General features: G+C 42.4%; 1 protein-coding gene across 4 annotated transcripts in view; it reads right to left on the reverse strand.

The window, feature by feature from the left end:
- Window positions 1-480: 480 nt before the first annotated feature.
- Window positions 481-13,669, reverse strand: part of LOC147116394 (BTB/POZ domain-containing protein KCTD19-like) — a 188,987-nt gene continuing 175,798 nt past the window's right edge. For all 4 annotated transcript variants that reach the window (XM_085991280.1, XM_085991278.1, XM_085991279.1 and 1 more), the window contains exons 13-18: window positions 12,335-12,496; window positions 6,565-6,606; window positions 5,868-6,022; window positions 3,328-3,429; window positions 1,049-1,173; window positions 481-928 (exon numbers count right to left, since the gene is read on the reverse strand). In XM_085991280.1, coding sequence (XP_085847406.1) covers window positions 883-928; window positions 1,049-1,173; window positions 3,328-3,429; window positions 5,868-6,022; window positions 6,565-6,606; window positions 12,335-12,496 — 632 coding nt within the window. In that variant the 3' untranslated portion in view covers window positions 481-882. The remainder of the gene's footprint in view (window positions 929-1,048; window positions 1,174-3,327; window positions 3,430-5,867; window positions 6,023-6,564; window positions 6,607-12,334; window positions 12,497-13,669) is intronic.

Raw genomic sequence — 13,669 nt, forward strand, 5'->3', positions numbered from 1 at the left:
TTAAAACAGCCATTAAAGTTAAGATGATATAAAGTTGATAGAACTGTATAATAAAGCTTCTGTTACACAAAAGCAAACATGCTGAATGATTTTCATTAAAAGTGACAAGTATGCGATAAATTACAAATAATGAACTAAGCTTAACATCAACTTTTCATGTAGATATCATTAACTGCCAAAATTGTCATAATCTCCAACAGATATTGGTATCTTTCAGAACTACATATCTGAAAAATAACAGTCACAATATTTTCTTTACAAAAAGCAAAATACTGCGGATGCTGGAAAGCAGAAATAAAAACAGAAAATGCTGGAAATACTCAGCAGGTCAGGCCACATCTGTGGAGAGAGAAACAGAGTTAACGTTTCAGGTCAGTGACCTTTCGTCAGAACTGGCGAAGTTCATCTGATGAAAGTCATCGACCTGAAATGTTAACTCTGTTTCTCTCTCCACAGATGCTGCCTGACCTGCTGAGTATTTCCAGCATTTTCTGTTTTTAAGTCACAATATTTTGTTTTTTTTACTAATATAATCTGATCTCTGATCCAAACACCAATATATTTAGAACTTAGCTGAAAGAAAAATACATGTTTTCCTGCAAAAATAAATAAATACACTAATAATGAGATTTTACCAATCTTGCAAAAACGAAAAAGTAATTTCAGGTGGCCAAACCTGAAATTACATTTGATTTATACAAGGTACGATGTACAAACCAATCTTGTGGAAAAATTAGTCCGGATCTGTATTTTGTAACCTGTTCCAGAAATTGATTTTTCTTTGTGCTCTCCTTCCATTACATATGATCCCACAGTGATGATGAAAACAGAAGGTGTGGATGGGCTGGATTGATCATCATTGCACTGACCATAACACATTTTTCAGATCTTCTCCATCTCTGAAGCCCAGTTTTCAAAACAAACAAATCTGGCATTAAATAGATTACTATTCAAATTATACAGAAATTTGTCACGCAGCTTCAAAATATTGACAATGAATCAATGCATACAATTATTACTGTGAAATCAATAAAAATTGGGTTCATACTCATTTCTGTTGACCTTTTTTTCAAATTCGTTTCCTAACACAGGAAATGAGACAGATTTATAATATCCTTTCTTCAACAATAGCTCCATGCAGTAGCTATACTTCCGAGCAAATGGCAGTGTCAACTGGAAAAACACAAACACATGCAATGTTTATGTAACATTTAAATTTTAAGAACTGAAACCTGGCAGGCTAATTATTTTGTACTCTTTTTCAATGTACATGCCTCAGTGTTTGATAATGAAACAAAAATACAGGAGGTTGAGTTAATCCTTATAAACATTAGTTTTCATTCCATTGTAAATACCTAAAATGATTAAATGGAGGACCCACATGACCAGTAAATAGATTTATACCATAATACCTATTGACTGTTCAGAAATATGTAATATTTGGAGCAGCAGCCATTTACAGTAAATAAACACTTAAGATGTTCCTAGATTTAATTCACAGTTATAATATTTAATTTTTCCAGAAATCTTTTAAAATTATAGAAGTTTACAGAACAGAATTGGATTGCCAGAGCAATCTGCATGTTCTCTCCACCCTGTATCTTACTCTGCTTCTATTATTTTTCCACTTTTCCCTTAAAAGATGTAATAGTTTCTGCCTCAACTACTCCCTGTGGTAAAGCACATTCCATGCTCCAACGGTCTGAGTAAAGAAATTTCTCCTCATCTCTCGCATCGCCCTCTTAACGATTATTTTAAATTGATGACCCCTTGTCACTAACTCCCCAACTAGAGAAAATAGTTTCTTTCCTATTCAAAACCCTTCATAATTGTAAAAACCTTTTTCTGGCCAATCCACTAACCCATATGTCCTCACAAAGTATTTTACAGTCTGTCCCTGTTTGTCAAACCTCCTACCTTTATGTCATCAGCAAAATTTGATACTGTGCTCTCTATGCCCAAGTCCAAATCATTTATATATAACGAGAACTAAGATGGACCCAGCACTAACCCCTGGAGTTCACCATTTGCAATCCTATCTGTCATCCAACTTTCTATCCATGCTGCTACATGTCCTCTTGTACTATACGCCTGAATTTTTCTAACAAGCCACCAGAAAAGACATCTTATCAAACACCTGAAAATCCATATGCACTACATTTACTGAGTTCCCTTTATCCATTGGCTCACTTACTCAAACACAGCTTGCTATTAACAAACCATTTAGAATAATGATATATTTACCAGTGGGAAGATGCTTTTTAAATCTGTACAAACTGATAATATTCACAGAAAAAAATTATGTTTCTGTCATGAAAATTGTGAACTGTAACTGGATAGCTGATTAGTTTCAACTTAAAGTCTGGACTGAAGTAGTTTTTAATTTTAGTTCTATTGATATACTCCAAATATTTTTCCACAGTTCTGTTTTATAAGTAATGGATATGGCATGCTCCACATAAAAATTTCAAAGAGCTTTTCAGCAAAACTATGCTTAAATAGAATAAGTTTTCCAGGAACTGGGAAATTCAGATGGTGCCAACACAAATATTTCAATAAAATGAAAACAAAGTGCTAGAAATCTGAAATAAAAACAGAAAACACTGCAAGTATACAGCAGGCCAATTATCAACAGAAAAGACAGGTTAATAAAAACAGAAAATGCTGGAAATACTCCGGGTCAGGCAGCATCTGTGGAGAGAGAAAGAGTCTCCACAGATGCTGCCTGACCCGCTCAGTATTTTCAGCATTTTTTGGGGGGGGGTTTCCAGATTCCCAGCATCCGCAGTATTTTGCTAAAGACAGGTTAATGTTTGGTGAATGCCCTTTGTCAGAGTTGGGATGGAAAGTCTCTTCAGATGCTGTCGATCTGTTGTGTATTTCCAGCACTTTTTTCAATATATTAACATGTCAATATATATTCAAATAACTTAGTAAATGAATAATGCACTCTAAATCATAGATGCAGATTTCCAGGTGCCTTTATCCTCCTTCAGCACCACTACTACACTCAAGCATTCTATCCCAACCAGTAGGACTGGACAGTCTGGCCCATCTTCACAAGTACTGTATCATAAATTTCATTCCTAATTTGACCCTCATGAGGTTCTGAATTGTTGAGGGCAAATTGTGTCTGGCAAATCAACCATGGTTAGGCGCTCACTAAATATTGATTTTTCTTTTCTACTGTGAAAGATTGTTTACAACAAATATAAGACTTGCACAGCAATTGCTTCATGTTAATAAACTCATGATGAAAAGGAAGATTAGGATTCTACACCCAGTTGAATTTCCTTTTATTTTAATGGTCAAATGCCTATTACTTACCGTTAACCATTTAACCAGCTTGTCATGTGACTGTTTTTGGTTCTTGAAGGCCTTTAGATTTAGCAACTTTGACACAAATTTTTCTGGTGTTATTTGTTCTGTCTTAAAATACAAGAAATGGGGTTTATAAGTTGCATCTTAAATGAAAATCATTCAGTTACATTATTCTGTAAGTGTGATATAACAGGTTGTAGAACAATGCTCATCGACCTGCAAATTCACTGTGGTGAAATAGAAACATTTTCCTCTCGGTATATATTTGAAAATTTTAATAACATTTCTATAGAATGAAAATATCGTTGTATAATTGAGGATGCATTACTATGCATTAGTATTTTGGCAAAGCACTGCTATACATAAAATATCTGTTCAACTGATGACAAAATAAAGGATAACATCCTGATTTCTGACCACACACCTATCTTAAATGTACAGGTCATACCTAACTGACCAGCCAGGTTTTGAAATGAAAAGAAAATTTTTATTCAGAGTTTTACATGATTGAGTTGTATGTTTTGTTCATATGGTATTAGTAGGATCATTCATTAGTACTAATAACTTTTGGCTTAGTTGTATATGATGGGATAATATTGTCTCGAGGTCAGATTGTATCACAGACAGTAGTCTGGGTAGGGAGGGAGGGAGATAGTTGAGCAGGGACATTTAATGCCTTTCCTTACCCAGTTTTACGATAGCCAGGTCATTCATTATTTATGTGTGTGTGTGTGTGTGTATATATATATATATATATGTGTTTGTATGATTAGAAGGAAGACCCTTTCATAGAATAATACAGCACAGGAGGCCATTCAGCCCATCATGCCTGTGCCAGCACTTTGAAAGAACAGTCCAATTAGTCCCACCCCCCCTGCTCTTTCCCCATAGCCTTGCAAATTTTTCCTTTTCAAGTATATATCCAATTCCCTTTTGAAAGTTAATAGTGAATCTGCTACCACCTTTTCAGGCAGTACATTCCAGATCATCACAACTCGCTGTGTAAAACATTCTCATCTCCCCTCTGGTTCTTTTGCCAATTACCTTAAATCTGTGTCCTCCAGTTACCATCCCTCCTGCCAGTGGAAACGGTTTCTCCCTATCTACTCTATCAAAACCCTTTCATTGTAAATTTCAACCCCCCCCCCCCCCCTTTGATTGCTTGTACATTATCTATATATATAAATCGGTACTTCTGTCTATCTGTCTGTCATCGCGTGTGCGTTGCGGGTATGCACTCGAAAGTTACAGGGCGTACCTACGCGCGCGTTACCTCCAAAGAAAGCTTACGCTTCCGAGACGGTTTTAAGCATATTTACGTTTCGGACGGGCTAAAATTGCGCCCGTGGTATCCCAAAAACCTTCAACATTCCGCTCATTAGCATCTCATTATCCGCTCATTAGCGACAGAGTGACCTCGAGCTCGACCAATCGTACGCCGGGTTGCTGGCGTGTGCCGCCGGGCCAATCGGTGCGCGTGTGGCCGGGCTTTATCGTTCTGAACCGAGGTGAGTCGCCGCCATCTTGATTCCAAACTTTTCCTTTCTTTTTCCCGCTTTCTGCGTCTTAAAAAAAAACGTTGCTTTTAAAACACACATTGTTTTAAAAAAAAATGATTTAGAAAGTAATTAACTTATCTAATCTCATTAATTTTCCTACCTTTCCCCGTTTTTCCAGGTAGGCCTAGAAGCCTCGGCGTCTCCTCCGCACCCACGCCCGAGCTAGGCACCTCCCGGCCCCACTCGAAGGCTGGAGGGCCGAGCCTCAGCCCAGCGCCGCTAGGGTGCGCGCGCAGCAGGCGCTGAGACGTCTCTCTCTGCCGGGGCTTGCTGAGCGTCCAGCGTTACCCTGGCAACGGGCGCAATCGGCGGTCTTCACCTCGGGGGGAGGGGGGGGCGGCCGCGACCCTCGGGGGGGGGGGGGCCGCGCGCGCAGCAGGAGCAGCTGAGACGCGGCGTCTCTCTGGCTTGGTCAGCGTCACGGTTGCCCTGGCAACCGGGCCCGCCGGCCGAGAGAGACGCCGCGTCTCAGCTCCTGCTGCGCGCGCAATCGGCGGTCTTCACCTCCGGGGGGGTGGGGGGGCCGCGACCCTCGGGGGGGGGGCGCCCGCCGCCCTCCCTCCCCTCCGCCCTCCCTTCCCCCCTCCCTCCCTTCCCCTCCCCTGCCCTCCCTTCCCCCCCTCCCTCCCTTCCTTCCCCCCTCCCTCCCTTACTTCCCCCCGCCCTGCCTTCCCCCTCCCCTCCCTCTCTTCCCCCCACCCCTCCCCTCCCTCTCTTCCCCCCCAGTCGCTCTCTCTCTTCCCCCCAGTCGCTCTCTTCCAACAACAACATTCCCTCGAAAAAGCCTCGGCACCGCCGGGCACTTCAGCTAGTTAATTATAAAACTTAATATGCTGTTAAATTGAAATTTAACTTAATCACTGGATTATGTTCATTTCTGGACTGATAAATTTTAAATTTAAGAATAAAGCACAATAACATAAAAAGAATAACAAATGGTGATAACTGGCTCTTTCATATTGCTGAAACAATACTAATATGTCATACCCAAAGAATGTTTACTAGGTGAAGTATTTCCCATGTTATTTGTTGAGGATCCTTCAAAGTATATGAGTCCAGGATGATTCCAGTCAAAAAGTGATTACATTCCCTGGCGTAAAATATTTCTTCATGTGACAAGTTAAAGGTGAGAGATGCTAAACCTATAAAGTTTAAAAAGAAGTATTTCTACCTCTAAAATATTTTCAAACTAATAATACAAAGATACTAGAATTATCTACCTTTTTAAAATGATCAAATATCAAATGTATTTTATTTATACAACTTGGTGGTACAACATAGTATTAACTTTGGCATCATAGAGATGCAACTTCAATTTCCCCTCTATTCCACTAAGTTCCCAGTCTCATTTGTACTCTGTGTGGTCTGAGGAGAGGCAAAGTGCCCTGCACCTGAGAGAGGGGCAATTGGAAGGAGAGTCACTCTCATGTTAATTGTGATGACCAGTTCAAAACAACATTGGCATAGGTCTTTCAGCAGGATTTCCATATGCCCTCTCAACTACAATCAGTATATGGCATAGGTGAATCAGGGACCAAGGAGAAAAGTGATTTCACACTCTGTAAAAGAAAAGTAGGCAAATACTGTATTTTAAACACTTTATAAAACAACATAGAGTATCACAAAATCACTTTCAGTTACTGTATTTAAGGGAAGATTTTCCTTTGGAATAAACAATAAATACCTGTGACTTGGCTCTTTTCTGAGTGACCAAATCGTGCATCAGCTGTGGAAAAATATGGAAACTGGTAATTTGTGCAAAGAAATATTTCAAGTTAGTGTGACATATCCTTGCTTTTAAAATAAAATAGAAGTGTTAATTTAAATAAATTTGGTTATGGTAGAAAGAAAGTACTGAATTAATAGCAATGGTATCAGGCATACTCTACCCTCCACTCAATATGTGGACAGCACAGTTATTTGAATTATTTCTTTGTGCAGTATTAGCATATAATGTGCTTTTGTTTACTGGTTCTGACCAGTTATCTATAAAAGATTCGGTTTGCTCCTTTTCGTGGAATAGAATCATAGAATGACACAGCACAGAAGGATGCCATTCAGCCCATCGTGCCTGTGCCAGCTCTTTAAAACATATCCTGTTCTAATTTAAGATAGTTGGCAAAAGAACCTGAGGTGAGATGAGAGGTTTTTTTTACACAGCGAGTTATGATGATCTGTTAGGAAAAAAATCTCATCTCGCCTCTGGTTCTTTTACCAATTATCTTAAATTTTTCCCATTCAAGTATTTATCCAATTCCCTTTTGAAAGTTACTATTGAATCTGCTTCCATCACCTTTCAAGCAGTGCATTCCAGATCATCATAACTCGCTGCATCTATAAAAAAAAATCACATCTCACCTCTGGTTCTTTTGCCAATTATCTTAAATCTGTGTCTTCTGGTTACTGACCTTACCCTACTGCAACTGGAAGCAGTTTCTCCTTATTTACTCTATCAAAACCCTTCATGATTTCGAACACCTCTATTAAATTTCCACTTCACCTTCTCTGCTCTACTTTTAAATGTAAACAGTTAATTTTCTTACTCATCCTCCAAATAATAAAACAGGAAAGATAATCAAGGTGGTCTTTTTTTCGTTCCTTCTCAAGGACCAGTAGGAATCAAAAAATGGTAACACTTTCAAACTTGCCATTTGTCCCATTCCTTACATTGGTCAAAACTCACAGACAATGGATGTTACAGTCTGACTTTCATATAATTTGTGACATCATGGCCAGTTACCCTTTCAGTGCAGGTAGTATGGCTGGAATCTTTACTTGAGCGTTGGGGCAGGTGTGTGCAGGCCGCGTAGCGGGTCGCCATCCCAAACTTTTCAACAGCGCATTTTGTACTGTGCGTTTAACTCAATTGAAAGGGTCATGCGGGTTTCCCGGCCCAATTAAATGGAGTGGGTTTGATGACATCACCAATGACTAGTTTTCAGCGTGGATATTTAAAGCAGCTTTGTACACATCTCATTTGAAGGTTGCTGTAGGAGAGATCAAGGTGTTTGGAAGAGCTACAAATTGCTGCATAATATTGAGATTTCTGAGAGTCATGGAGACACACAGACAAGGCTGCGCCAAGATTCCCAGATGTCTCCCTGGAAGTGCTGGTCCAGGGTGTCAGAGCACGCAGGGAGGTCCTCTTCCCTGCGGATAGCCGCAAAAGACCAGCCAGAGACACTAAGAGGGCATAGCTAGAGATCACAGAGGAGGTCAGCAGCAGGGATGTGGTGAGGCGGACGTGGATCCAGTGCTGCAAATGATTCAATGGTCTCATGAGGCCAGGAAAGGAGAGTGCAATGCCACATTCATCTACATCCTGATGTGCCTGTCACCCCAACCCCATCACTCTGCCTTCCCAAGCCTACTTCTGCACATCAATCCTCACACCAACCTACCTTGCAGGAGCACCCATCCCTCTTTTGTCTATGCACCTACTCACATCCCCATCTGATTAACCACCACTGACACTTGCCCTCATCCTAATGCAATCATAGCAAGTAACACCACACAAGGAGGGCATTTGGCAATGTCACACCACTCCTTCATTGTCACCCTCTACAGATGAAGCCCATCCATTCCTTACACTCATTCCATCACTCTCACGACTCTTTCCCTCCTTGCAGAAGAGAGCCCAAAACAGGGTGCGGCAGAGAACTGGAGGTGGCCCTCCAATATTCAGAAATTTGACCCCAGCAGAGGAGGCGGCGCTAGAAATCTTGAGTGGCAGAGCTGCTGGCAGTGGGAGACGGGAGAGAGGGGGACCTCCCAGCAATCTGGTGACAGAATTAAATATACAGCCACATGGCATACAAAAGTCACTCATATGGTGATTGATGACAGCAGCCAGTGAAATGTTACCATGTGCATAATAAGATTTCAAATTCATCTCTTTACTCTCCCACAGGTCCATCAAGTGCCCCCGCCGTCCAGCCAGAGGAGGAAGACAACTCCTCAGAGGAAGCTTCAGTCTCTGAGGGTGCACCATCAGTAGACCCATGCACACCCAGCACAACGCCGATACGCACACCTCGGTTGGTCCTGTGAGAGATATAGTGTTGTCACCTGGTGTCTCACATCACAACTGAGCAAGAGCAGATGGCGGAGACGGACAGCAGTGGAGAGTCCTCACCGGAGGGTGCAGGACACTCCAAGCTCTGCTGAGCTGCATGCAGATGCTGAACCTCGGGGACTGTACAGATTGTGTGCGACTGTACAGAGAATAGAGTCCATCTCCAACATGAGCACCACAGTCTCGTAGGTGATGACGATGATGTGCTGTTCCATTGAAAGGATGGCCACCTGTTCGCCAGTCCAACGAGAACATGTTTGCTGTGAACAACAGATTGCGGACACTAATACAATAGCAAAATACTGCGGATGCTGGAAATCTGAACTAACAACAGAAAATGCTGGAAACACTCAGCAGGCCAGGCAGCATCTGTGGAGAGAGAAACACTTAACATTTCAGGTCGGAGACCTTTCTTCAGAACTGAAAAAATTGGAAATGTAACAGATTTTAAGCAGGTGCAGAGGTGGGGAGGGGAGGAATGAACTTAAGGGACAGTCTGTGCTAGAATGCAAGGCAGGAGTGGTTAAATGTTGCAAATGGGGATGGCAGAATCAAACAGTTGCCTGAAACTCATTGATGTCATCTCGAGGAGTGATGCTAACATAGACTTGGGCCTTCATCGGCCCACTGATATGCAGCCAGGTGCTCTCCAGCTCCTTGCTAGTAGGGAGGTGCGGGTGGCTCATTAGAGGGATGATGGTGAGAGTGGACATGGAAGTGGGGGCTCTTCTCAAAGCACTCCCACTTCTTCCCCATTGCCTCCCCCTGTCAGAACCCGATGGCCGAGTCTGCCCCTGCACAGTTGTCGGAGGAGCAGTCTTTGGTGGGGCCCTCAGGCTCCAAAACCCAGATGCCGTCCGTCGAAACAGTCACAGCAGGGAACTGAGCCTCTACCTCTGCTGAAGCTGCAGGTGTTGCACCTCATAGAAGCATACGTAAACGAAAAAAGACGCAATCCTAGGTTCACAATGGTATGCACATCAGTGTATGAAAAAATGTTAATGTTAGGTTTCAGTTATATTTATGATGCACCTAAATTTATTTCTTTGCACAGCTTTCCCGTCTTGTCCATTTTTGTCTGCTACCTGGGAAGTGGCTTTGTCACTTGGAGTGAATGGTGATACATTACTTAACCTCAAGCAATGGGGGTTTGGGTGACAGGAATGGCTTGGTCATTGTAGGATTGCTTTGTGGTGTTGTTGGAGGCAGGGTGGGAGTTAGTACAGCATCTGGGAATCATATGGGTGCATTGGTGCAAGTAAATGGTCGTTATGAGACCATCCCAGGCCCCTCGGGCATCAATGAGCGCTGCTGCTGGTGCCATCTCCACCTCAGATTCCTCCTTGTGTACCACCTGTTCCTATTCAGAATAAAAAGAAGCTGGTGCGCTCTGCCCCTTGCTCCTCCTGCAGCTCCAGTCCTCGCTGCTGCACTCTGTTGTGCAGCGCACAGCATATGATGAAGATTCTGGAGACCCTGGCTGGTGCGTACGGAAGAGCTTCTCCAGATCTGTCAAGGTATCTGAAGCGCATCTTCAGCATGCCGACTGCTTGCTCTATGACACATCTGGTGGACATGTGGCTGTCATTATAACACTCCTCGCCCTCATAACTTGGCCTCCTCAAGGGTGTCATCAGCCATGTCTTCAGTGGATAGCCCTCAACTCCAAGCAGCCAGTCGGTAAGTCTGTTTGGAGGTGTGAAGAGCTGAGGGAGGGTGGACTGGTGCAGCACAAAAGAGTCATAACAGCTGCCAGGGAATCTGACGCACGCATGATGATCTTTTCATGGTTGCAGACAAGCTGCACATTGAGGGAGTGGAAGCCCTTGTGGTTCACAAACATTCCTGGTTGATGTGGGGTGCTTTGATGGCGACGTGTGCAGTCGATGACGCTGCAAAGCAGAGCGCCCACTCAGTAACACTGGCTTCATCAGTGGCAAAGTTTACATAATTGGCTGACTTGTCAAACATGGCATCGGTCACCTGGGTGTTGTGGGCGGCCTACTGCAACATCCTGCAAACGTCTGTTGCAGATCCCTGCAAGGAGCCTGAAGTGAAGAAATTGAAGGCAGTGGTGACTTTGACAGCTACTGGTAAGGCAGGTCCTCGAGGCAGCAGGTCTTGTTCCAGAAAGCTGCAAATGTTTGCAACAACTTGGCGCGATAGCCTGAACCTCCTGAAGCACTGCTGTTCAGTCATGTCCAGGAAGCTCATCCTCTGCCTGTATACCGTGTTGGGGGTATCACCTCCGGCGCGGTGGAGCCCTGTGCTGATCCCCTCCTGTGGAGCATCAGGTCATTGAGGAGAAGGCTGGTGTTATGGTGGCTGCTGCTGCCGCTGGTGGTGTTGGTGCTGGGGCTCATCTTAATCCGATTCTGAGATCCAAGATGAGACAGTATAAGCAGCACCCATGCTGATCTAATAGATGGCAGGTAAAGTGGAGATCAGGGGCACAATCCTTCAATGTAGTGATAGTGACTAGCACTGTGGTGAGAGTGGCTTCAAAGGTTGCAGAAATGGCCTGAAAACTAAATCTCTGTACAAAATGATGTCAGCAAGAGCCTTTCCCTTAGGCAAGGAAGCAGGTGTAGTGTGTGAGTGTGTGTTTTTTCCAGCTGTCACTTAATGGACTCACACAATGGCCACTGACCTTCCATCTCCCCTTCGCAGGCGAGGTTCCCGAGGTGCGTGAATCCCGTGCTCTACAAGTTAAAGCCAAAACCCGAGGTTATAAAGGCAGTTAAGGGTCTGTAAATGAGCAGTTAAGCGCCTCAATGAGGTTTGCCCACCTCTCCTGAGTGGGTCCATGGCGCGCCTCGAAACGTGCCCGAGTTAAATGCGGAAATCGGCGGGATGACAGCAGGTTCCCGACACGCGGTTTTAACTGCCGCTCCACCCCTAAACCCACACGCTCTGCAATGGGATAATTCCGGCCTATGTTTCACTTTTTTATTTTCACTATCAGATCGCCCGTGTCTATACTTGTGCTAAGCCAGAAGATACACTGTTTTATAATGAGAACAGCTTTCAATCATCTAATGCAATGTTTTATTATCCAACAACTGGAGTAATTACGCCTTGATAGCTCTTGCCTAAAAGGTGTAAAGGGATTGCTTGATGAATGTCGTCCAATAAATAAACCTACAACACTTGAATTATTTATGCTCTTTCCATTAGTAGTGTGGTGCCATTTAACAAACTGTCAGGGAACGTAGAGTACAGTAAGTCAGCTTTTAAGAATGGGACAGTTGTATGATTTCAGGAATTTATAATTTAATTTCTTTTAATTCAAAGTAATGTGTATTTAAAACATCCTACAATTTGATCCTTCAAACCAAAAATGTTAACTTTTCTATTCTTAACTTGAGTCATATTGTACCTATGTCTGTAGAATGTTTCATGTATAACACACTATCTGTGTAAAAGACAGAGTATCCATCATTTCCCAGCAGGAGAGGATGGTGGACTTTTATGATGAATCCAGTGTTCTGTGGCCAACCATCAAAATGATTATGATCCATTGATTTATCAAATTGTTTTCCTATAACAACAAACATTATACATTATTAAAAATCATACAAAGGGCACAACACATTTACCAGTATTTACCATTATAAATTGCTATGTCAACATTTCCCATTCAGTTCTGCTGTGTCAACTTTAGTTGCAGGGTTCGGCTATGAGGTATCTCCAAGGAATATGTTTCTGAAATTTCCAACTCAGTTGCCATTTTCTATTTAAAAAAAAACTCATTAGTATTAAATCGATATTGCATTGTACACTGAGATTATCCTAACATTCAACAAAGACGTGAGTGTCTGCTATCAGCTATTTAAGTTAATGCAATGATGCGCCATGTTCTACTACTTTGAGCAGACTTTAAAACTGAAGTGGTCAAAATCTATCTGAGGATTCATAATGTCAATTTAAGAGTAAATGGATATAGTTAAGTCATTTATTTTCTACAATGTGTCACAGCTATCAGGGCACACCATTTCTGCCAACTTTTAACAGTTTAGTAAGCTGCGATTTTTCTGTTGTCATTCAGTCTGTTTTCTGACTGGGAAGAATAGAGCAATAATGGTGGAATGAGCAATGCAGGAATTAACCAACATACAGAATTCATATTTCAATTTGCAACAATTTATTAAGCTGTAAGTCAAATCAGAAACTAAAAAAATGTCTAGAGCTTTCATAGCAAGTACAAGTCTAATCACACTCCCAAATATTGAACAGGTATCTTCATACTATGGAATAGTGGGGTACAACACATTCAGAGACAATGGCCCGGATTTTGCAGTCAGCAGCGAAGTGACGGACCTCGAAGAATGCTGTCCACAAAGATCTAGCACAATCTATGTGGCATTGATTTCATCGTTCCTGACGTTAATTTGATTCTGACACCAAGTTTAAGGGATCTCCAGCGTCCAGCAACAGTGATGTCACCCTAGTTAAAAACCCAGTTACACCTCGGTGAACAAGGCTTAACTTTTTCAGGGGCTTTAACAGCAATATTAGGATGTAAAAGCTGAAGTTCTCGTTAGTTCAGTGATTTCAAAAAGATTGTCATCTGTGGGGTCTTCAACATCGTGCCCTGTGGAGGAGCAGGGAATCACTAACAGCAGCTTCTGGCTATCCACGTTTAACTGCGCATGTGCAGACGCCAAAAGTTGCTATCGGTTTCACAGGGTAATGATAGTGAACACCGACAGTT

Source organism: Somniosus microcephalus, chromosome 6 (genome assembly GCF_052327205.1).
Source record: "Somniosus microcephalus isolate GS21.2 chromosome 6, FLI_Smic_1.0, whole genome shotgun sequence".
NCBI lineage: Eukaryota > Metazoa > Chordata > Chondrichthyes > Squaliformes > Somniosidae > Somniosus > Somniosus microcephalus.